At 54.7% G+C, this 23,309-nt stretch overlaps 1 protein-coding gene across 1 annotated transcript; it reads right to left on the bottom strand.

The window, feature by feature from the left end:
• Positions 1 to 42: 42 nt before the first annotated feature.
• Nlrp3 (NLR family pyrin domain containing 3) lies at positions 43 to 21,994 on the bottom strand. The gene is made up of 10 exons (XM_076855607.2): positions 21,967 to 21,994; positions 21,445 to 21,765; positions 17,985 to 18,098; positions 15,417 to 17,178; positions 13,054 to 13,224; positions 10,245 to 10,415; positions 9,027 to 9,197; positions 4,038 to 4,208; positions 3,412 to 3,582; positions 43 to 470 (listed from the first exon to the last, which is right to left on the bottom strand). The coding sequence occupies exons 2-10, from the start codon at positions 21,719 to 21,721 to the stop codon at positions 371 to 373; spliced, it is 3,108 nt and encodes a 1,035-aa protein (XP_076711722.2). The 5' UTR covers positions 21,722 to 21,765; positions 21,967 to 21,994; the 3' UTR covers positions 43 to 370.
• Positions 21,995 to 23,309: the final 1,315 nt, after the last annotated feature.

The raw sequence follows: 23,309 nt of genomic DNA, 5'->3' as shown, positions 1-23,309 counted from the left end.
ATAGGTAGTTCTGTGTAACAGACACTTAGTAGAAACGGGGATGGAGACTTTGGCAAAAGTAAACAGAGTGAGAAGGGAAGATGGGGAGGGGACACTTGGGGGCAGGAAGAGGAAAAGGAAGAGAACGTGTTTACTGAATGAGGTGACTCTGTGAGTCCACCAGGAACATCCGCAGCTGTGGTGGCGCTGAGAACCGCACTGTCCAGGGGAATGAATGGCCTCGGTTCCCTCCATGAGGGCACTTTTGGTCACCCTGGCTGTGACACTGATCATGTGGAGGTGACTCTGGGCACAGGAGGGCTCACCTCAGCTGAATACAGCTGGGTGGTGGAACCAAAGAATCCAGTGTCTGGCGGGCCTGGGTCCACCCCTACCATGAAGGCTCAAAGATGATGGTCAACTCTGGCCTTTCTTCCTGGAGCATTTCTAATGCACATTTTGTCTCATAATTGAAATACATCTCACACAACCTGTAAAGGCAAACAGAAACTATTAGGTTGTACTCAGAACACTCAGTTTTTAGCCTTAATATTCTCATCTCCCAGCCAGTCATACACCTGTGATCCCAGCAACTCAGGAGGCCGAGCCAGGAGGATACCAAGTTCTGGGACAGACTGGGTCACTTGGGAAGACCCTGTCTCAAAATAAAAAAATAAAAAGGACTAGGGGTACAGCTCAAGGGTAGAGCACCTTGGGGTCCACCCCCAGTGCTGGAGAAAAACTCATTTCCTCAAACCTTGAACTCTACATGCCTCTATGCTCTGAGTGCAGAGCTGGCTTCTGAAGTGTTTGTTTCTGAGAAGTGTCTCTCTATGTTGCTCAGGCTGGCCTCAGACTCCTGGACTCAAGGATCCTGCGGCCTCAGCCTCCTGAGTAGCTGGAGTAACCAGTACAGACTGCTCTATTCTGAACCTTCACGTTTGGCCTCTTCAAACACAGGTGAAGGTGAAGAAGACTGCATGATGACCACGTGTCCACTGCCAGGTCTAGCAGGTCACCTCTCGGCTGCCCACTCCTATGTCAACAGGTTGTGTTAGACACTGTGTTTCATGTGTCTGTAGGCACTTCACTGTGGCCTGAAGGAAGAAGGCCTTAATAAACACAACCGCACGGAAACCCTTGCAGCCAGTTTGGGGTCACACCTGTCCCTCTGCATCACCAGCGTCCTGTCTGGGCTCAGATCTTCTCGGTGGTCTTGCGTTTTCCACGGCACTCACTTAATCGGGATCCCTACATCTGCCCTGCAGTGCAGGGACACCACAGAGGTGGTCTCTGATAATGAGCACCTCCCAGCCTTTCATAGCTTCTCTTGGCACCATCTGTCCCACCTCATTCCAGCAGGCTCTGGTTGGAGGTGTCACACCTAAGTGTCTGCCTTCAAACCCGTGAAGCCCTGACCCCCAAGGCGAGATGGGGTTTTTGAAGGTGGTTAAAGACAGATGAAGTCACAAATGGGGCCCTCACAATGGTCGATGGCCTTGCAGGACAGACTCCAGAGCATCTATCCCAACTCCTCTCTCCCGCCCACCACCCGCCAACCACTGTAAGCACATCATAAAAAGGAAGCTATCTGCAAATAAGGGAAAAGCCCCACCAGCTTCGGAACTAGCCAGACCTTGATCTGGGACTTTCCAGCTTCCGGACTGTGAGAAACAAGCTCCAGCTGTTATGCCACCCACCTGGTTTTGTTATGGAGGCTGGGGCTGAGGGAGACAGGCTCCTCACATCTGTGAATTCCCCAGGCTGTTCTGAGCCTGTCCCCAGGCCAGGTCATGAATGTCCCTCAGGGCTATGTCAGTGACAGACAAATAACAATGTCCCCAGCTTCATCCTGAGCAGTCCCGCCCTCTGTCCCTACACTTGTCTTTCCTGGGAATGTGAAGTGTCCCACTGCATCCCCACAAGGGTGCAGCGCTGACCAGCCATTGTTGATTCCAACCTGCATCCTGACGGGCTCAGCCTGGGAACAAGCTGTGGACAGGAGTCCCTGGACTCCTGGAATATGTGTTGTGGGGAAAAGACATAGAGAATGAACCAGCAAGAAAATGACACAGCACGGAAGGGGTGCGCCGCTGTGGAGGAGAATGAGAAGCGGCAAGGGCAGCTGGCTGCTTTCAGTACAAAGCCTCGTGCAGATCAGGTAGGGGTGTGTGGGAGCAGGCAAGTGGGAACTGGAAGGGACAGAACTCCAGGCACAGGGACAGCACCAGCAAAGGTCCAGAGATGGCTGTGCTATGGCAAACCCGAAAGGAGACCACCGCAATGGAAGCAGCATGAGCATCAAGGGCAGCTGCCGCTGGCAGAAGGGGCTCAGAGCCACCAAGAGTTTGCAGTCCCCTCCCCCACTGTGAATGTGACAGGAAGTCACTAGAGCACCTGGCAAGAGTGAGAAGAACTGTCTCACATCCAGCAGCTCACTGTGTGTACTACCCAAGGAGCAGTGCAGACATGGCATTTCAGAATGCATCCTACAACCCAGACCAGAGGTGACAGTGACCAGACAGTGACATGAAGCCACCAAGAGGAGGCCAGGGAGTGGACATCCCATGGAAGCAGATCTCACAGGAAAAGCTGATTGGTTAGATGTAGGTTTAAAAAAGAAGAGCTGTTAAGGTCAGCACCAGACTACTCTGGTCTGAGCAGTTAGGAGTAAGTTTGGTCTTGACTGCAACTGGGACGGAGCTGGTCGAAGACAGAGAGGAGGAACAGAAGTTTGGATTTGGATGGGGGAGTTAAGGAGCACTTTAAACCTCCAAGAGGAGGGATCAGAGAAGCATTCAGACATGAAATTCACAGAGGTAAACTGTGAGGGCACAGCACATCCTTGGTGACTGGACATTAAAATCAGGGAAAAAGTGTGAGCAACAAAAGTTAGCACCCGGATCGAGACTTGACAATCCAACGCGTACCAGCCAGGAGGGTGAGGGGAGCCAGGAGATCAGAGAGAGGCCCAAGGACAGAATGCGGACCCCCAACGGCTGTGGCTCTAAGAAGCTGGGAGACACTCTGCAAGCTCCGGCCACAGAGCTGATGCCCACCACTGAGGCACAGCAGAAGTCCGCGGGTTGAGGTCCCTCCTGCTGAGTGTCGTAGAATTTCTCCCCTTTTTCACTTAGAAATCCTCAGAGCCAGGACAGCAGCCCACTATGCTAGGAGGCTTGCCGTCAGAGACCCTCCTGGTTCTGCAGAGCACCGTCGGCCACTGTCACCAGACTGGCTTCCCCAAGGACGCTGGGTGGAAAGCCTTCTCGCACTGACTGTACCTGGGTGCTCTGAATCTCTGGATGCTGTTGACTGGGCAGCCCATTTCCTGTCTACCCCAGTAAAGGCATGGGGCCAGGCCCAACCTAACCCTGAGAGCCAGTGCGTCTGGAGAGCCGGGTTTGGGTGGCCCCTCTGCAGAGCACTCACTGTAGGCTCCGGAGGAGACAGCTCCGCTGCTTCAGGACCTCACAGAGCATCATGACCCCCAGGTCGCCAAGGTCATTGTTACCCAGGCTCAGCTTCTGCAGGCTCTGGTTGGAGGTCAGGATCCTGGAAAGATGCCAGCAGCAGTGTGAGGTGAGGCTGCAGTTGTCCAGTCTGCAAGAAGGAGTGATTCAAGGACACGCCCAGGTCATCCCCCCAGGGACCCAGGGTCAAAGCCTGCCCCGTTTCAGACCCAGAAAACTCCCAGGGCTAACTAGTGTGGTGCAGCCATATGTGCCAAAGGTCATCTTCCTGTTTTCTTTAAAGGGGAGGACACTCGAGGCTACTGGACTGTGCCCACCAATTAGTAAGGGAAGTTTCTTAAGCTGTCATGCCCAGAAGCTGTCTGCCCCAGTTTTCCATAAACTGCGAGCACCACTCTGTCCCTGCCTGCCTGCTGCACAGAGGACTGTGGTGCAAGGAGCTTGGCTTTACAACATCTTGAAAACACCTGCTTCCTGAGACTCTGTCATAGTCACATCTGTGACTCCTGGCCTCTCAGATTCAATGTCTCAGGCCCTTCCCACCAGGGACCACCCCTACACCACCTGAGGGAGCAGAGGACTCACTCCAACAACTGCAGCCTGCAGCTGGGAAGCAGGAGCCCCTCACAGAGGAGCTTGACGCCAGCGTCCCCAAGAGCATTGCCACGCAGGTACAGGTGTGTGAGGCTCCGGTTTGTTCTGAGCACGGAGGACAGAGCTGAACAGCAAGAGGATGTGAGGCCAGAGTTCACCAACCTGCAGAAAGAGCAGAGTGAGCCCTCAGCGGGCGCCCATCCCAGACATCCCAGCAGCCATCTGAGCAGCTGTGCCCTTCACCTTGAGGGCAGTCTAAGGGGCATCCCACAGGCAGACAGCTCTCCACAGATGTTCTGCAGGGAGGGAGAGGAAAAGTGAAGGATCCCAGATCCCACCACACTGCACTTCCTTGCAGATTCCTCCTGCCTCAGGCACCCAGCAGCACTCCAACCAGGAAAACACTCCAACAGCTCCTGATGACAGCCCCAACACCTCAGGGGCCTGCCTGACTCTGGCGCAGCCATATCGGTTCCACACCTTTTGCAGATAGAAATCCGAGTCTCAGGGAATCGTGTGCCTTTCTCCAAGGGCAGACGCTGGTCTCTCACCTAGTAATTCAACATGGCCGACATAGCAAGGTGGTAGGAGACAGGGTGAGGTCCCTGACAGCCTTCGGTGCCAAGCTCAGGTTAAGGACTTCCCAGTCCTCTTGGACATCCCTATCTGTCACCCCTGCTGTCCATTCCCTCTTCCTCCTGCCCAGGAAAGTGATTCTCAGAGTGTAAATCTTGGTTTGCATTAGAACCAAGGGGTGAGGAGTTTGATGTTCTCCCTTTGGGTCAAGTTGAGCTCTCACCCAACAAGACCATGAGGGCTCTGAGACAGACAGCTGTGTCCTTCCTGCTCGGGAGTTCATGAAGGCACACGGGCATCACACAAAAGCCACTCAGTCTGCAGTGAATGGCCATGAACAAGAACGTCTTGTGCGGTAACAGTGCCCCTGACCAGAGTTCTTGGCAAGGGCACATTTTAAGCCCTTTGGTCTCTAAAATCATGCACAACAGAAACAGAAGGAGTCATTCCAATAGTGTACGTGAACACACGACCAAGATGACAAGAAGTCCTATCACCAGCTCATCTCCGTTTCCCTAGTAGAGGGAGAATTGAGTGAGAAAAATAAGGACGTGGGATGGAGGGGAAGTGATGCCCGGACCAGCAGACTGACAGGCGCTGAGTGGCCTACTCCCTCCTCCAGGAAGGACCACCATCAGGTCCTCGATGACCACACACAGAAGGGACACGAGGCTCACTAGCAGAGATGGGCAGTGCCAGAGGAGGGGAAGGGGCCCTGCCCAGGAAGGGCAGCAGTGAGAAAGCAGTAGGAAGTCTGTGAAGACACTGGCATTCAGGGCTGGGCGTGGCCAGGGACCCAGTACTGCAGCTGGAAGGATGCCAGAAGCTGGCAGGTAGGTGTGCACCGCGACAGGTTTGCACAGTCAAACAGCAAACCCCCTGACTAGAGGGCGCACCAACGGGGCATCTCAGTCTCCCCACATCCAGCTCACCCTGTGTCCACTGAGCACAGAATCCTTGCCAGGCACTGTGGGGGGGGTTAGTCTGTTGGACCTCAACTCACAAGAGCATCTCACAATGAAGACTGAAGAGCTAACACTGGTGGGGTATTTGTTAGGTACCTCACTGTCGGGTGATGACGCTGAATGGAATTATCCTATTGAATTATTAAAAGTCAACATGGTGTTTCTCTTATCCCTACTCTTACCATGGGGAAAAAAAATGAGGATCAGAGTAGTTGCTTAAGAATAAGTGGGGGACTTGGGTTGTGGCCCAGTGGTAGAGCACTTGCCTAGCATGTCTGAGGCCCTGGGTTGGATCCTCAGCACCACATAAAAACAAATAAGTAAAATAAAGGTATTGTGCCCATTTACAACTAAAATTTTTTTTCAAATAAAGTGTAAGTGGGGCCTTCACAGCTGAGAATAAAGAGGAGAAGGGACCATGTCACCTAAGAAGAGACCAGAGGAGCAGGAGAGTGAGCCCAGGCCAGCTCCAGCACTAATACCAGCTCAGTGTCGCCCAGGAGGGGGCAGAAATGGGGCCGGGGCTGGTCCAGAGGCTCATGTTTAGTGACCTAGCATGCAACCTCATCCTACTTTCGCAAAACCTTTTTGAGGATTCTGAGGAAAGGCTCAATACTGTCATTTTTGCAGGCTATCAAGTTTCCTTGGTGTGACGTTAAGGAAACCAAAAATAAGAAGAAGAAATAAAAGGACGGAACTGAAAGTAAAGGCAGCTTAGAGCTTCCCGGTGTTCACTGGCTGGCAGGTCCCAGCAGAGTCCCCATCCAGCAGGAGCAGTTCAAAGAGGGGGAGGGCCATTTTGATGATTAATCATGTTTTGCAAATAGTTTCTGTGTTATGCTTATGTGGCACTGGGGAGGTGAGGGACAGGGGACACAACATGCAAGCTACAGATTAAGGCCTGAAGTTCAAGAGGAGAAAATCTGGCTATACCTAATAAAAAACAGGTGTCTGGAAGTCCCAACTCCCTGAGTCCACCTAAGGAATCCACCTCTAGAGACTTACATGTATGACCCAGGTGCAGAGGCACACACCTGTGATCCCAGCAACAGGGGATGCTGAGGCAGGAGGACAGCAACTTTGAGGCCAGCCTCAGTAACTTAGCAAGGCCCTGAGCAACTTAGTCAGCTGGGCACAGAGGTCAGGGTCATGGGGGCCTCTCCTCTGTAGGCTTTGCCCAGAGTGCTGGTCCCTGTCTTCTCACAGCTCATGCCACACCTGATCCAGCACCTGCTCTGATGTGGCTTGTGCAAGAAGTCTTCACGGAAGGTGGGCAGAGAAGCAGCGCGACCCCGTGAGGCCACTTTTGTTTGCCTCTTATCTGTATCTGTCATCCTCTCCCTTTGAGGATGTTTGCGAAGACAGACATTATTTACTTGTAAAATAAAGGGGCCAAATCACACCTTGAACAACCAAGAGCAGCAGAGCGCAGTGCTGAGGAGGAACAGTAGTAGGAGAGCTGGAGCTCTGTGTGACCTGTCCTCCAGGAAGGAGAGCTCTAGGGTGGGCAGTCAAGGGAGGGCCAGGCCTCCTGATGCAGACTGTGGTTGACTGCACTGATGGAGTGCTCCTCAAAAACCCTTCTTACTATATGTTGCCCTGAATGCTGATCTGGCCAACTTTATGTCAGTAGAATGTGAACAAAGATGCCTACTGTTTGCTTGTCCTTACACAACCTACCAACAGAATCAAGGTTCAGCTGAGTGCAGTGGCACATGCCTGTAATCCCAGAAGCTCAGGAGGTTGAGGCAGGAGGATTGCAAGTCCAAAGCCAGCCTCAGCAACAGTGAGGCACTAAACAGCTCAGTGAGACCCTGTCTCTAAATAAAATACAAAATAGGGCTGGGATGTGGCTCAGTGGTCCAGTGCCCCTGAGTCAATCCCCAGTCCCCCCCGCCCCCAAAAAATGATTCAAACAGGCCTAGATGATGGGTCAAAAGAAAGGTCCATGTGAGCCCAGTGCAGATTGAGAGCTGGATGCGGAGGCCCCCATAGAGCCCCACAGCAACACTTCACCAGGCAGCAAGGGCACAGGAAATGATGCCAGTGTGTGTGCGGGGAGCTTCACCACCTCTCCCCAGCATCCTCAGGCACAGGCTGTGCCCAGAGCCTCACTGCCTCCTCTACCTGGCCTTGGTGGTGCACACACCTGTAGCCGCAGAGACCAAGGAGGTTGAGGCAGGAGGATTTCGAGTTCAAGGACAGCCTCAGCAATTTAGAAAGGCCCCAAGCAACTCAATGAGACCCTGTTTCGAGAAATTTTAAAAATATTTAATCAAAATTAATTTTTAAAAAATTTAAAATAATTTAAAAATTAATTGTAGCTCCATGGTAAAGCATCCCTGGTGTCAATCTCCAATGCCCCAAAGAAAAGAAAATGTTGGCAACTCCTATAACTACTTTGTGTCATTTTTATGAGCCCAACTGAGAAAACCATGCAGGGATATATGGAAAGTACGGGATTATTAATCGGTATTCTGTATTCTTATTTACTGCAGAAATCCAGCCTCGAAAGCCTGACATGGCTGCCGAAAACACAAGGCAAGCAGGGAGTTGGTCAGCAAAAGCAGAGCTCATGGAAGGAAGGAGGCCCCCAACTTCCTGTTTGAGGCGCCTTTCTAAGGACCCTCAGCAAGCCAGCCCCCTGGGAGAGCGTGACTGCATGGGTTAAGATGCTGAGCTGTGTCCCAGGTAAAGATTTAGCAATGTCGGTGCAAGATAAGACAAGGGTGAGAGCCGCCCAGGGGCAGAACTACAGTTGCTTCTCAGAGCCCTAGGGAGGAGGACAGGGACCAGGACAGGGAACCAGAGAAGGTGCTACATGGGGAGACACGCTTTGTGCTGAGGCCACACTGCTGCGGTCACTTGCATGCCTGCAGGTGTCCACACCTAGAACTCAGGCCAACTCTAGAGCTTCCTCATTCAATGGGAATTGGGCTGCACCTCCTCTAAAGTCTCTTCTAACTTTATGAACGCCAATAACCACAAATTAGCAAAAACTGGCCTCATTAGCAGCAACCCAGCTGACCCTCAGTATCCTGGCTCCGCCCCTCCCCCCGCCCTTTGGCATCAGAGTCAGCAGGTGCTCATGGTGCCCACAGAGTAGTGCAGAATGTGCTTATGGCCGGCACACCCTCTTGGACTCCCCTCGACGTTATTTACCATCCCTGATGGAATGTACACGATGCAGCTGTGACACTGCACTGTTTAGGGAACGATGACAAGGGAAACCTGTGTTTATGTTCAGTACAGACCTATTTTTTCAGATAGGTTTCGTCTGCGGCTGGTTAAGTCCATGATTGGTGGACTGTGGAGTAGACAGGAAGGGCGACCCCTGCAGGACACTCTGCCACGGCTGTTTGGTTCTCTTCCCTAAGCCCAGCGACCTCCCTCTCTGGAGTCACCATCACGTTCTGCCTGGGGCTGGAGGCAGCCTTACCCCAGCTTCTGCAGGCTGCACTGTGGATGTCCGATGGCCTCGCAGAGAGTCCTGACTCCTGAGTCACCCAGGGTGTTCTCTCCAATGTAGAGTCTAGTCAAGGAGCGACTGGCGCTCAGCGCGGCCGCGAGATCCTGGCAGCACGCTGAGGTGAGGCAGCAACTGACCAACCTTTCACAGAGAGGAGAAAGTCTGTGGCTCTCCAGCTGGCCCCTCCAGGGGGAGCACCTGACCACCCGCGTGTCCCACCCTCCGCGGGAGCCTGACCTCCCGCTGTGGTAAAAAGCAAGCCCTTCCAAGCCCATCCAGCACTGTGACACCTCCCTGGCCCCTGGGCTGATGCCAAGGTGGCAAAGTAGGATAAAGTCGACCACTTCGCCATTCTAGCTGCATGAGTCAATGGCATACGCCCATGCACAGTCTCCTACAGCCACGGCCATCCATGCCTGGAGCTCTTTCCATAGACTGAACCACAGCTGGGCACCTTCACATCCCTCCCCTGGCCTCCCCACCTTGTTAACTCTCCCAGGTTTCCTGTGGGGTTGTGCAGTGCGGCCCTGCCCCTGGCTTAGCTCAGCTTGCACGTGGGCCCGAAGGCCGGTGGCCCCTTCCACCAGGGGACTTCTGTGGTGGGTCACTCCCAGCTGCCTGCTGCATTTCTTTGTGGGCCTGTGCCTGAGCCTCTGAGTAGAGCTGCTGGCTCAAGGGGTCATTCTGTTTGGGGAACTGCCACACAGCTTCCCAACGGGGCTGTGCCACCTTGCCCCCCACCAGTGCCCCAGGCTCACTTCACCCCTCCACAACACTGTAGTGCTGGCTTGCTTTCCTTTGTCCCCATGTCTCCATCGTGAACTGGCCCCACCCTCCCGAGTGCTCTCTTCTCCAGAATGCAAGTCTCCCTCCAGTGTCAGGAAGCATCACACTTTGGCATGGGTTTTCTATCTATCTGAGAGCTCCCCATGAAGTCCCACACTCTTTCCGCACACCCCACAGTGGCCTTATGTACCTTGGCTGGCCCCACCATTTCTTCATGCCCCACCAGGGCTTCCACCGGCTCTCCCAAGCCCCGACTGGGTGATTGACAGCACCCACAGAAGACACCTGGGTCCTCCGAGCAGCCCGGCCACTCTCACTGTGAAGCACCAGCTCCCACGGCTCCCTGCCCAGGAGCTGCCAGGCACCCCCACGGGCAGAGCTGCCCGGCACGCCCAGACCCACCAGAGTTTCTGCAGACAGCAGAGTATGTGCTTCAGGCCCACACACAGAAGCCGGACCCCAAAGTCTCCCAGGGCGTTGTCACTCAGGTCCAGCTCCACCAGCTTCTGGTTGCTGCTCAGCACCAAGGAGATGTCGAAGCAGCACAGATGAGAAAGGCCGCAGCGCCCCAGCCTGCAGCAAGATGGAAGCAAGAGGTGTCATGATGTGGCTCCGGTCACCGTGGGCTCTGGGCTGTCCCCAAGGCTTGTGTGCAGTAGGCATGGCCGTCTGCCCCCAGTGCGACCGAGAGGTGGTGGAGCCTTTGGGGTGGAGCCTGGGGAAGGAGAGAGGTCACTGGGGACAGGCCCTGGAAAGGGACACGGGGACCCTGGCCCTACTCCTGTATCTCCTCAGGTCCCAGCCACCGTGGTGAGTGGACTCCACACATGCCCCACCTGAGTGGCTGTCCCACCCCAGGCCCAGAGCAGCAGCGCCAGACCGAAACCTCTGGAAGTAGAGCCAAAACAAACCTCCTCCTCTGCTTCCCTCGGGCTCCTGTCACGTGGTCATAGGGCAGGCTAACGGTCCCTTCCTGGCTGTCCACCCAGTGTGCACTTGCTGTGTGCACCAGGAAGCCCTGGGTTCTCCAATGCGAGGGGAATGTGCCAGGCCCTCGTGGGAATGCCATCCACCCAGAGCTCCTAAATCCAGCCTTGGCACCAGGAGGCCAACTCTACAGGGTGGGTGTCGGGCAGCTGGCCATGGAGACACAGCACCGGGTCCAGCTAGGCACCACGTCCAGGCGGCGCCCCAGCAGTGGCCTCGCTGTCTTTTCCAGCTTTTCTCCCCTGTTCTCGTGACGATTTAATCACAGTGCTCCGTTTACCCGGAGGAGAGACACTAAAGCAGAGGGCCTGGTTCTCAATGGCCTCCCTGTGTTTGGATATGACCCATCCCCCACGGCTCACATGTCGGGGGCTTGGGCTCAGCGTGGTGATATCAGGAGGTGGTGGGACCTTCAAGAGGTTGGGCCGAGTGCAGGTGATGAGGTCACCAGGGTGCTGGCCTCCAAAAGACACTAGCATCATCTTCCTGGCACCCCAGTTAGTCCCCACAAGAGGGTGTTGTAAATGAGTGAGCCCAGCCCCTCCCCACTCTCCAGTTTCCAAACTCACCATGACCTCTCCCTCTAGCACACACTCCCATCATGATGCCATCCACCAAGAGACCCTCCCCAAGACTGGCACCAGGCTGTTTGGGCTTTTAGTCTCCAAATCTGTGAGCCAAATAAGCTGCTTTTCTTTCTAAAATACCCAGCCTCAAGTATTTTGTTGTAGCAACAGAAAACTTTTACCACTGTACACACACATACACACTTCACTACTACCATCTCCCCCAACAACAAACAACAACAATTTGTCCCTGTTGTGGGAGCAGGAACACCTGGGGCACCTTCCTTTCTGTCCCCATCTTTATATCAACTGCAAGCACATGGACAGCTGGGTCTCTCCTTATCCACAAGCATCTCCTTATCCCTGTCTGTGTCTCACCCCCTAGAATCACATGGGGAACCCAGAGGAGAGGCAAGGAGAGGGCCTTGGGGCGAAGCTCAAGAACCAAGGGTGCATGGTCAGCAACCAGAACCCTGGGGCAAGAGGAGGCTTCTAATTTATGAAAAGAGTGGCAAGAGATTCAGGCATGGGAAGACACAGCCAAGGTAGGACTTGTGAACAATCCCGTCTCCTGCATGCAGAACAGATGGGCAGGGGCATGAGCAGATGGAGAGACCAAACAGCCTACAGGCTCTCTGTAGATGTGTGTCCAGGTGTTGCAAAGAGAGCAGCAAGACCGACCCAGAGGACCAAGAGGCCACTGCAATGACCAGCAGGGGTACAGGGTTGCTGGAGCGGGGCTGGTGAGAATCAGGAAAGGGGACAGTGGCTGTACAGTAGGTGAAATGAATGAGGCCAGGGTTGGGTGGGTGTGAGGAGCATGAGAGGTGGCCGCAGGAGCTGGGCACAGTGGTACAGACCTGCAGTCCCTGCCACATGGGAGGTTGAGGTGGGAAGGTCTCCAGGGGCTCAAGACCAGCATGGGGAAACACTTTTTACCCACCCCACCCCCAAAAAAGAAGAAGAAGCAGGCCTTCCTGTGGACATGCAGCTTTTCATGTAGCGCAGGGCACCTGGAGCTGCAGAGGGCAGGGAACCCAGCTGCACTCAGACGTGTGAATCTGACTCAGCTCTGGCAGACAGAGGGACTTCCTAGCAAAGCCACAGGAGAGTCCCCAGGCATTTTAGTCTATGCAGAACATCCTGGTGGCCTAACTCAGCTAACCGTGACCATGCGTAATGAAACTCCGGCTCTCCTCGATGAGCCTGGCCACGAGGACACGGGAGAGAGTAAAAGTCACGGCCTTTTTGTTTGCCACCAAGAACTCACTTTCTTCTCAGTTCCTCCCCAGTCCTCCCCCATCCAAAACTGCCCCGGCTGTCCTCCTGGCCTCTTGCAATGGACAGGAGGACCACAGAATCGACATGCATTTGGAAGGAGGGTCTTCCCACCAGTGGTAAGTGGAAGGAGGTCATTGGTATGGACCTCTTACTGGTGTCCTGTCAGGGAGAGGCCACAGACCCAACAGGGAGAGTGTGAAGACAGGGACAAAACAGCGACCTCCACGCCCAGGCGAGAGGCCTCAGGAAAAGCCAGCCTGCTGACCCTTGGCCTGGCCGGGAGATAAAGTCGGGCCTGTGGGCTTTGCCAGGCAGCTGAGGACAGCCCCAGTGTCCCTGTAGGCCTGCCCCTCCCGCGAGGAGCAAGGGGCACTCACCACAGCCTCTGGATGTTGCAGCCCGGCTGCTGGAGAGCCTCGCAGAGCACCCTCGTGCCTGGGTCCCCCAGGGTGTTGTCGCTGAGGTCCAGCTCAGTCAGGCACTGATTGCTGCTCAGCACCGAGAAGAGGCCCCGGCAAAAGCTGGACGTGAGAGAGCAGCTCACCAGCCTAGAAGTCGGAAGGGAGAGGGAGAGAAGGAAGACTGGTTTCTAAAGTCAGAAGCAGAACCAGAGATGCCTGGCTGGTTCATAGGAGGCCCCAGGGCTGGGAAGGCTCAGAAGGCTCAGGAGGAATGCAGAGGGCAGGGCACTGGGAAGAACCCTGCCACCGAGAATGGACTCCCGGCGCCCTCCAGCTGCCCACAGCCTGCCTGCCCTGGGCAAGCCTTCCACGGCAAGGGACAGCCTCGCTCCGTCATCTGCCCATCTGCATCCAATAGGAGACACTGTGAGGGGGCTTGTCAACAACAGAAATGGGCTTGCTGCCGATGCTCTGGACATCCAAGAGCAAGGGCGGCACACTTGGTGCCGACGAGGGCCCGTTTCCTGGTCCATAGATGGTGCCTTCAGTCACACAGAAGGGACTTCAGAAGTGAAATGACCCAAGGACCTCCGTGTAGGACAGGGCGACTGGCTTCAGCTCCCTGGCCAGCCCCCAAGGGCTGCTTTGGGTGACATCCTAATGCCAAAGCACATGGGAGAATTTAAGAGTCAACGTCCCAGGAAGGGACAGCAGTGTTTGCTAGCAGGGATGAGGACAGGGGAAAGGGCTGGCTTGTGAAAGGAGGTGAAGCTTCAGCAAGTGGGGCAGGGATGAGCTTTGGTTGCCTGTGGCACGGCCTGAGGACCACAGTCGATAACAAATTTTTGTGCATGTTGAAATCGATAAAATGGACTTTAGCACTCTCGCCACCAAATATGTGTGCACTGGTGAATTATGGGTATGCCAATCAACACCGTCAAAACATCAGGGCCTGGGGCAGCTCAGTGTCCGAGCATATGCTTAGCGTGAGCAAGGACCTGGGTTTGATCTCCAGCACACCAAATAAGCCATCCGCCTGTCTGTGTGTCTGTCCCTATCAGTCACTTATCTATTTATCATCTATGTCTCTCCATTATTTGCCAGTTTAAAATAAATCTAAAGCCAAGGCAGAGCCTCAAAGGAGGCTCCGCCCTCCCTGCCCTGCCCCCATGACTCACCCTAGGGCTGTCCACGCTGCCATGCCACCCGGCGATCACCTGTGCTCTTTCTGCACTTGGAGACTGTACGCTCTCTGTCCCTGCCAGTCCCTGCCCCCCCACCACCACCACACAGGACCAAGCCTCCAAGGCAGCCTGGCTTCCCTGCCTCCACTGACACTGACCTCCCTCCACCACTCTAGGTCCCCCTGTCCTCTGCGTTACTAGTTTGTTTTAGGGGGCTTGGTCTTGGAGATTGAACTTGGGTCACTTTGCCACTGAGCTACATTCCAGTCCTTTTCTTTTTAGTGCTTGGGATGGAGCCCAGGGCCTTGTGCTCTACCAACTGAGCTATGTCCCCAGCCCTTCATTTTTATTTGGAGACAGGGTCTTACTGAGTCACTGGGGCTGACCTCAATCTCCCAGGTCACTGGGGCCACAGGTGTGCAGCACCTTGCCCTGCTCCTCTGTGTTCCTGGACCCCAACTCTCAGGGTTGTTCTGCCCCTCAGGCACTGACCACCTGCCATGAATGCTGTACTTTGGATGTGTGCCCCAAAGCATTTGCCGGACAGAGGAGCCTGGTAGGAATGCTTTGGTCACAGGGGCTCCATCCTCACATAGACTACCACCATTACAGAAGGAAGGGGGCTGAGGTCCCACTTCTTGCACCCTCATGTGCACACACCCTCTCTTGCTCTTCCACCTTCCCCCAAGGGATGATGTAGCACAAAGGTCCTCTCCAGGGGTAGGCCCATAGGTCTAGGACTTCCCAGTCTCCAGAACTGTAATTAATAAGCCTTTGTTCTTTGCAAATGTCTGAGCCTCAGGCATTCTAATATAGCAGCACAAACATAGACTAAGACAATGCACCAAGTAGATTAGCAGCAATTGAAGTTTATAAACACTTCCATGAAATTCTGTACCCACCCAATACTTCATGCTGAACTGGCATGTTTCCAAACACTTGTTTCTTGTTTTATGGGTTTTCTTTGTCTTTGATTTTATCCACCAACCAAAAGTCAATCTCTGATAATGAAGGGGTCTGACAGAAATGAGCATTGGTGACATCATTATATGGCACTTGCAGGATAGTTAAAAAGAGAGGAGAGGAAGAAGTACCATGAAAAGGAGCCAGAAAGCAGAGGCACATTCTGCCTCCTGCTGGAACCTGTCTCCTTACCTGTGAGAATAGGCAGCATGAGGATCCAGGAGGGCTCGCTGGCTGGTGGGGAGATGTCTGCTATCCTCCTCCTCTTCCTCCTCCTCCTTGGGCAAGTTGTGCAGAAACCCCAGGGAGAGTTTCTCCACACAATGACAGTTCTTGATACAGAAGGAAGAAACCACATGGTCCATTCTGGTGGAGAGGTTGATCTCCATTTTGGGGAAGTGGTCCAGGGCCCGCTGCACGAAGTCCTCCTCCTGCATCTCATACAGGCAGTAGAACAGCTCCAGCTGGCTGGGCTGCATCTGCAGCTTCTTGGCCTTGGCTTTGGCTTCAATCCATTTCAGCAGCTCCACCCTGACTTGCTGAGAGATCTTGCAGCTCAGTTTTTTCTCCAAGTACGAGGCCCTCTCCTGGTTCACAAGGCCGAAGAGGAAGCGCACCACGAAGATCAGGTATCCCTTCTCGAACTTGCCGTAGTTCTCCAGCAGCACCCTGACGTCTCGGTCTGGAAGCTCCAGACTACGAGTGGGCACGCCCCTCTCCCTGCCCGCCTCCTCCTCCTCCTCCTCCTCCAGTAGGTAGTACATGGCCGCAAAGAACTCCTGGAAGGTCATATGGATGAAGCTGTAGAGCTTCTCGCAGTCCACCTCCTTCTGGAACAGATTCATCCTCAGGAAGGCCGACACGTCCACCTCCTGCAGGCCATGGTCCCTCAGGTCACACTCCTCAAAGAGGATCTTCTGGTTCCAGATTCCATCGGCAGCCAGAGAGCAGAGGCTCCGGAGGTGGGTGGAGAGGTGCTGCTCCTGGCCGCCCCCACGGGAGTGCAGCAGGCTGGAGAGGAAGAAGACATACACGGCCGTCGTGGTCTTGGACGTCTGAGCCAGGCCCTTCCCACTCTCCATCTGCTGCTTCAGCCCCGTGCACACGATCCAGCAGACCAGCGGGATGAAGCACATGGTGAACAGGATCTCATTCTCCTGGATCAGCCTGAAGGCCTCACTGGCTTGCGCCTCGGTGGGGAAGTACTTGAAGAAATACTCCTTCCTCCTGGCCTCGGAGAAACCCAGGATCTCCACATGCCGAGGGTGGTCCAGCAGGTGCTGCAGTTTCTCCAGGGCCACGGGCCTTGTTGTGATCAGCAGAGAGGCCTCAGGCAGCAGCTTCTTCCTGATGAGGCTGCTCAGGAGGACGTCCCCCGGCTCGGCCTTCTGCCAGTCGGTGCAGACCACGCCTAAGTGCTCGTCAAAGGCTCCCTGCAGCTCGTCGAAGCCATCCATGAGGAAGAGGACCCTGGATGGCTTGCGCATGATCTTGTGCACAGGTGGGTTTGGGTCAGGGCAGCAGCTGACGATCAGGTCCCCCAGGCTCCTTGGGGTCACCAGGCTTACCTCGCGACAGTGAATGTAGAACAGATAGTCAAACTTGTCCTGGAAGAGCTTTCCGGATGCCCAGTCCAACATAATCTTTCTGGCCAGGATCGTTTTCCCGATGCCGGCAGCTCCCTGGAAAACCACCGTGTGCACAGGCTCTGAATGCTGGTCGTTGGGCTCGAACAGCTGCTCCAGCCTGATGGGGCTCATGGGCCTGTCCCACGTCTTGGTCCCGCCAATGGCCAGCAGCTCCTGCTCCCGCTGCTGCTGGCTCGGGTACTCCTTGACCAGCCGCAGCCGCGTGTAGCGCCTGTTGAGGTCCACGCTCTCGCCTAGGCGCGCGTTCCTGTCCTCGATGCAGTGGAACCTGCTCCTCACATGTCTCCGGTACTCCTTGCAGTAATCTATGCAGAGACAGAAAGTCATCAGGCCCTGGAGAGACAGAAAGTCAGGCCGCGGACAGAGCCACGCGGCTGTGCGCCCTGAAGGGGGCGCTGAGGCTGCCGCCCTGGTGCGAGACAGGAAGGCAGGGAGCACAGGCCGCCAGCAGGAGGCAGTGCGCCTCCCACGTGTGTGTGGAACCCAGGTATGAGCACACGAGCTACTGTATTTCAGATGTATCTAGATGCAAATCCACGTCTGCATTCCTTAAAACAACAAGAAAAAAATGGGCCTGTGATCCAGAGGGAGTGGCAATGGGGACAGAGACAGGAGATGTCACTTCTCCGGGGCCTGCTGGGAAGGGTCCCAGAAGCATTACACTCTCACAAGCACAACTGAGCAGAAGTCCAGGCTGTGCGTGCAGCCACCAGCCAGAAAGCATTTCCTTTTCTAATCTTACTCCCTCCCTACATCCTAGACCTTGAACCCCTCAGCACCTCCCTGGGCTCTGAGACCATGAGGAGCCAGGCAAGCCCGGATCTGCTTCCTTGACTGATAGTGGATTTCCTAAGACAGCTCTTGCATCCCAAGGAGTAGAGGAGGGGTGCACTATAATCCCAGCTACTCCAGAGGCTGAGGCAGGAAGATCAGCTTCAGCAACTTGAAAAGAAAAGGACTGGGGATGTGGCTCAAAGGAGAGCACCTCTGGATTCAATCCCCAGAGCCAAAAAGAACAAAACAAGGAGCAGGAGCAAACAGGACCATGACTGGCCAGCTGTGCAGTCCCTGACCCAGGTCGGAAACCCAGTGGAAGGCCATCATGGCTTACCATGCTTCTTTTTACAAGCTGAGATTCTGGAAAGACAGGTCAGCAAACTCTTCCACTCCTCTTCGATGCTGTCTTCCTGGCACACCACAGTGGGACCGGAAACATGAGCGTTATCTGAACACCAGAGGAAGAAATCATGAAGTGTCAAAAGCCAGGCTTCAGGAAGCAGCTGAGAGCAGCCCAACAATGGCCAAGGTCAGGGTCACCCCAGATGTCCCCCAGACTGAGGCCAGATTCGGGGTTGCAGGCTCTGGGTGCTCAGCCACAAGTCCAGGTGGGAGCCTCCTGCGCTCCAGCTTTGAAATGGGACTGCATCCACCTGCCAGCCTGGGGCCCCACAATGCCTCCACCCTCAGAGTGTCCTCCTCAGAGCACCCTCCCAGGCCCAGCGATGCACCAGCCAAGGCACTAGCCAAGCCAGTCTCCACCTGCCCAACAGGGAAGCCAGCCCAGGGCCTCAAGGTCTGCAGCAGGGACTAGCCTTCCCTGCCTGCCATGGCCTGTGTCCACCTCACCCACACCCTGTGTTCTCACATCTAGACTTCTGGGTCTTCCAGGACAAGAAGGACCCACTGGGTTCCATTCTAATGTAGTCATTTAGAGCCTGGCTGACCTTAGATTCACCCAGGGAGCTTTATAATGCTGATTCCAGGGATCCCACAGCGATGGCTGTCTGTGTGAGGTGAGGCCCAGCTGCCCTCCTATATTCAAAGCTCCAATATGCACCCACAGGGGTCTGAATAGTCACTGGTGACATCCCCAAGTAGCTATTCATGGAGAAATTGAGGCCTGGTAAGACAAAAGCTGGCCTAGGAGAACTACCTAGGACAGCAACAGGTGGGCAGGACCTGAGAGCAAAGTGGAAGACTTCAGAGCCTGTGTGCTCATTCAGAAAGCAAATGCTATTGGCAAGGTCATGAAAGCCACATTTAACTCATCCCAGGCCCACCCTAATCTTACCCAAGTTTGACCTGGCCCAAAGACTCCAAACTAGGATTCTAACTTTTCCACTCAGAATCCTGACGTGGAAGCCAACGTGGCATGGTAGCTAAGAACTAGACTTTGAGCCGGGTGCAGTGGTGCACACCTGCAATCCCAGCAGCTCAGGAGGCTGAGGCAAGAGGATCAAGTTCAAAGCCAGCCTCAGCAACAGTGAGGCACTAAGCAGCTCAGTGAGACCCTGTCTCTAAATAAAATACAAAATAGGGCTGGGGATGTGGCTCAGTGGTCAAGTGCCTCTGGGTTCAATCCCTGGTACTCACCCCCTGCAAAAATAAATAAATTAACAAAACTAGACTTTGGCCAAACACCCCTCCCTTTCTACCTGGCTGCAGCTCTGGCCAGAAGGAGCCTGGGGCAAGCAGAAGGTCGGGGTTCAGCTCTCTCTCTAGGAAGCAGGGAAACTCCACAAACCACCCCATGGGGCTCTCGAACCATCCACAGAGTCAACCGAGCTGCCTCCTGGGGAACTCCAGAGCAGCATCATCCTTCAGTATGGCTCCAGGGGTGTGTCAGCATTATAAAGCTCCCTGGATGACTCTAAGGTCAGAACTGTGTGGTCATGGATCTGTCTGCAGGGTAACCCTGTGCACCTCCTCCCCACCTCCCTTCTCTCCCCACTCTGCCCCTGTGGTGGCCACCTGGCTGCGCAACTCCTTATCTGCTGAGTGCCCCCCTCCCTCCTTTCACTGCCACAGCTTGAAGTCATCCTCTGACTTTCTAGGTCACTGGCCCTCCCCAGGCTGGGAGGAAGCACCTCCCCCAGTGTGTACACAGGGGTTGAGGACGGGGTTCTGCCACTGCTTCTGTACCCCAGGTAGCAGCCGTAGGAAAGGCTTTCCCCACAAATGACATCATTCTGTGAGGACAGAGTTCCCCCTGAGCTGTTGGGGTGGGCTTTGGCTTGTGGACCCTGTGAGTGACACTGAACCAAGCACACTCCTGCTGGACTTGAGGAGCAGGGTGCAAGCCCCAGGTCCAACAGGCAGAGGCCAGGAGGTGGCCAGGGGAGCAGCTTCCTGGGCTGGGTAACTCTGCATTGGCTCTTTAAGGAGTCAGGAAAAGCAAACTGCTTCCTGATCTTCTCAGAGCTCTTCCAGGAGGGAAGAAAGAGTAAAAGCCAAAAAATTCCTTTAGAACACTAACTTCTGTGTATCGAAGGATGCCATCAACAGGAAAAGGCAAAACCCAAAGGGTGGGGAGAGGACCGCAAGTCATTCATCTAACAGGGCAAAGTCAGCATGTGGAAAGCGCCCCAGTGAGTTAACAGGGAAACCCAGCAGCAGAAAAGGACATGAGTAGGACTTTCTCCAAAGAAGCAATGCACATGGCCAACTAGCCCCTAGGAAGGTGCTCGGCACTCGCACCCCAGGGAGGCACTGACAACTGCAGACAGGGCCAGGCGCTGCTCAGCGGGCAGCCCATGTCCAGCACATGCAGATGCCCAGGGTTTGATCCCCAGCAGGCAGAAAAACAAAAACAGAAAAAACTGCAATGAGGTGCCAGCTCATGCTTCTTTGGCTGATTACTGCTTTGAAAATGGAAAATAATGGATATGGAGAAATCGGGACTCTCATGTCCCGTTGGTGGGAATATAAAATTGCATCTGGTATAAAGAGCTGTGCTGGGGCTCTCCAAAACAAGCACAGGGTGACCACAGGGTCCCTAAGTCCGCTTCCAGGCATATGCCCAAAAGAGTTCCTATGGGGCTCTGGAAGAGGGCTTTGTGCACCAAAGCTCACACCACTGATGACAAGAAGGAAGCAGCACAAGTGTCCAGGGACAGTTGGGTGTGTGGATGAGATGTGGTCTGTGCATGAGACTCGGACGCCCTTCAGTCTCTAAGGAGGAAGGTGTGCCAGGCGCAGTGGTGGACACCTGTAACCCCAGAGGCATGGAAGCTGAGGCAGGAGGATCGCGAGTTCAAAGGCAGGCTTAGCAATTTAGCAAGGCCCTAAGCAACTTAGCAAGACCCTGTCTCAAAATAAAACATTTTTTAAAGGGCTGGGGATGTAGCCCAGTGGTTAAATGCCCTGGATTCAATTCCTGGTTATATATATATATATATATATATATATATATATATATATATATATATATATATAAATGGAAAGGAGGAATCTACAGCATGGGTGAGCCTGGAGGGCAGGCTAAGTGAAATAAATCAGTCACAAAAAAGACACCGCCACCTGAGCCCACTGTAGAGGAACCCAGGCAGCAAAACTCTGGAGACAGAAGGCAGGGCACTTCCAGATGCGGGATGGCATGAGGAGGGTCTGTTGTGCAAGTGAGCAGTTCTGAAGGTGAGTTGCTCAACAGCACAAGTGTCCTCACCACTGGACTTCACGAGAAAAAGAGGCAGAGCTGGGCCAGGCACACTCCACCAGTACTGAAGAAGAGCATTCCTCAGGTATAACTGATTAGTACTAATAAAGAAAGAAGAAGAGCCTCGCCCACTCACCCGCCTCTGGCTGCTCCCTCCTAGCTTTCTCATAAAGGTCTCTCCTGTTGATGGCAGAGAAAATCCACACGGCCATGGCCCAGGCCTTCTCCTCCCCATTGAAGTCAATCATGAGTGTGGCCAGATCCACGTGGTCAGCCCTCTCTGTGTGGCCCCGTGGGAGCGGGGTGCAGCCCTTCTGAGGAGGGTAATCCTCCAGGTGCATCTTGAACTTCTTCAGGTCTGAGTCCTCCAGGTCCTCCAGGTAGCGGGCCAGCCGGCAGCGCACACTTGCCATCTTGAGGAGCAGCCGGGAGCAGGGTCCTGGGGCTCAGGTCCTCCCTGGAGTGGCAGGAGCAGAACAGCAAAGGGTAAGAAGCCCGTGTGGGAGCACTGGCACCAAAGGCTCAGGGAACACTGTGAAGTAGCTAAGGCCCAGGGAACCCATAGGTATGCAGGACTCAGAGTACTCAGGGGAATAAAAGTATCACTGGACTCAGTGAAGCACCACCTCCCATCTTGAAAAGTGGGCCCCATGCTTACCAGAAAGCTCTCCTGCTGGCCTGAGCCATGGGAGGGAAGCCTCCTGTGGGGTAGAAACATGCATGCCCATAAGCAGGAGCACATCACGGTGCCTGGCAGACTCGCACTGCCTGAGGCACCAGACAGAACAGAGAGAGCCCTGCCCTGGCTGTGGCCCTGGGCAGAACGGCCCTCTGCTTCTCGGCTTGAGATTCCGCCTTTAGGAACTGAGGATGAAGGCTGGGTTTCTCCCTTATCCTGACCTGAGGAAGATGCAGGCCAGGGCCCAGCAGCAGTCTAAGGTACACAGGAGGAACTCAGGCAGCTCCAGAGGAGGGCAGGTCTCCAGCTGTCCTCTTCAGCCCACTGGCGGACAGGAACAGAAATTCCAGGGAACCAGAGTGTGTGTGGAAAGTGACAATGTGTCCCCTCCACGTCTCCTTCAAGTTCCCAGTATGATTGCTATCACCCATGTCGCCAGGCTCCCGTTGGCCAGCTGTGTGGCCCTGGGGTTTATTCCTTCTCTGATCTCCACGGAGCCCATGAGATGTGCACTTTCCTATGGCCAGCACATGGCTGCAGAGGTCTAGGCTCAGTGCCTGCCCAGCAGTTCACAGGCCGGAAGGAACAGAGCCAGGTTTAAATCAGAGGCACATGTGGGATCATGTCCCCCAGCAGGTATGAGGCAGAAAGCCAAGGCACTCAGAGACTCAGGATGGAGGGGAGAGCAACGCCCCTTCCCTGGGTGGAGGGGAGAGCAGCACCCCTCCCTGAGTGGAAGGGAGAGCAATGCCCCTCCCTGACAATGGTAGCTGTTTCCCTAACTGGATTTCAGGCTCCACCCAGGCGAGATCACCAGCTGCATCTGTAAGTGCATCTCATCTCCCAGTGTGTGGACAGACAGACAGGCTGGCTTTGTTTGGAATGCTCTCTCTTGAGTCCTCCATCTTGCTATATTGGCAAGAAGACATCAGCTTCCAAGCCATGTGTAATGACCCAGGCAGGCAGGGCTAGGAAAGGGACAGCAGCCTGGTGCTGGACACACAGGGGAGCCTCGGTCCCTGTTCCTCCTCCTCTTGCCTCCCAGCTCTCCGCTTTTGGACCATCCAGAGTCCATCCTTCTGTGTCTTCTGGGTTCTCCAGCAGTTCCCAACTCTGTGGTCCTCCTCCTCAGGAGGTGTCCATCCTCTGTTCCCCTCAGCCCCAGCCCGAGCACACCACCTGGTCTTTACTTTGTCCCCTGCTTTCCTGCAGGTTCACGTCCTCATGGGCATCCCACCCATCAACTGCCCGGAGGGGATGCTGGCCACATCTGCCGGGTCACGGGGGTAAGCTGAAGCTGCTCCCCTGCCCTCCCCCACACA

This window comes from Callospermophilus lateralis, chromosome 5 (assembly GCF_048772815.1).
Source record: "Callospermophilus lateralis isolate mCalLat2 chromosome 5, mCalLat2.hap1, whole genome shotgun sequence".
NCBI lineage: Eukaryota > Metazoa > Chordata > Mammalia > Rodentia > Sciuridae > Callospermophilus > Callospermophilus lateralis.
Note: the sequence above shows the minus strand (reverse complement) of the source record. Positions and strands in the feature narration are given on the sequence as shown.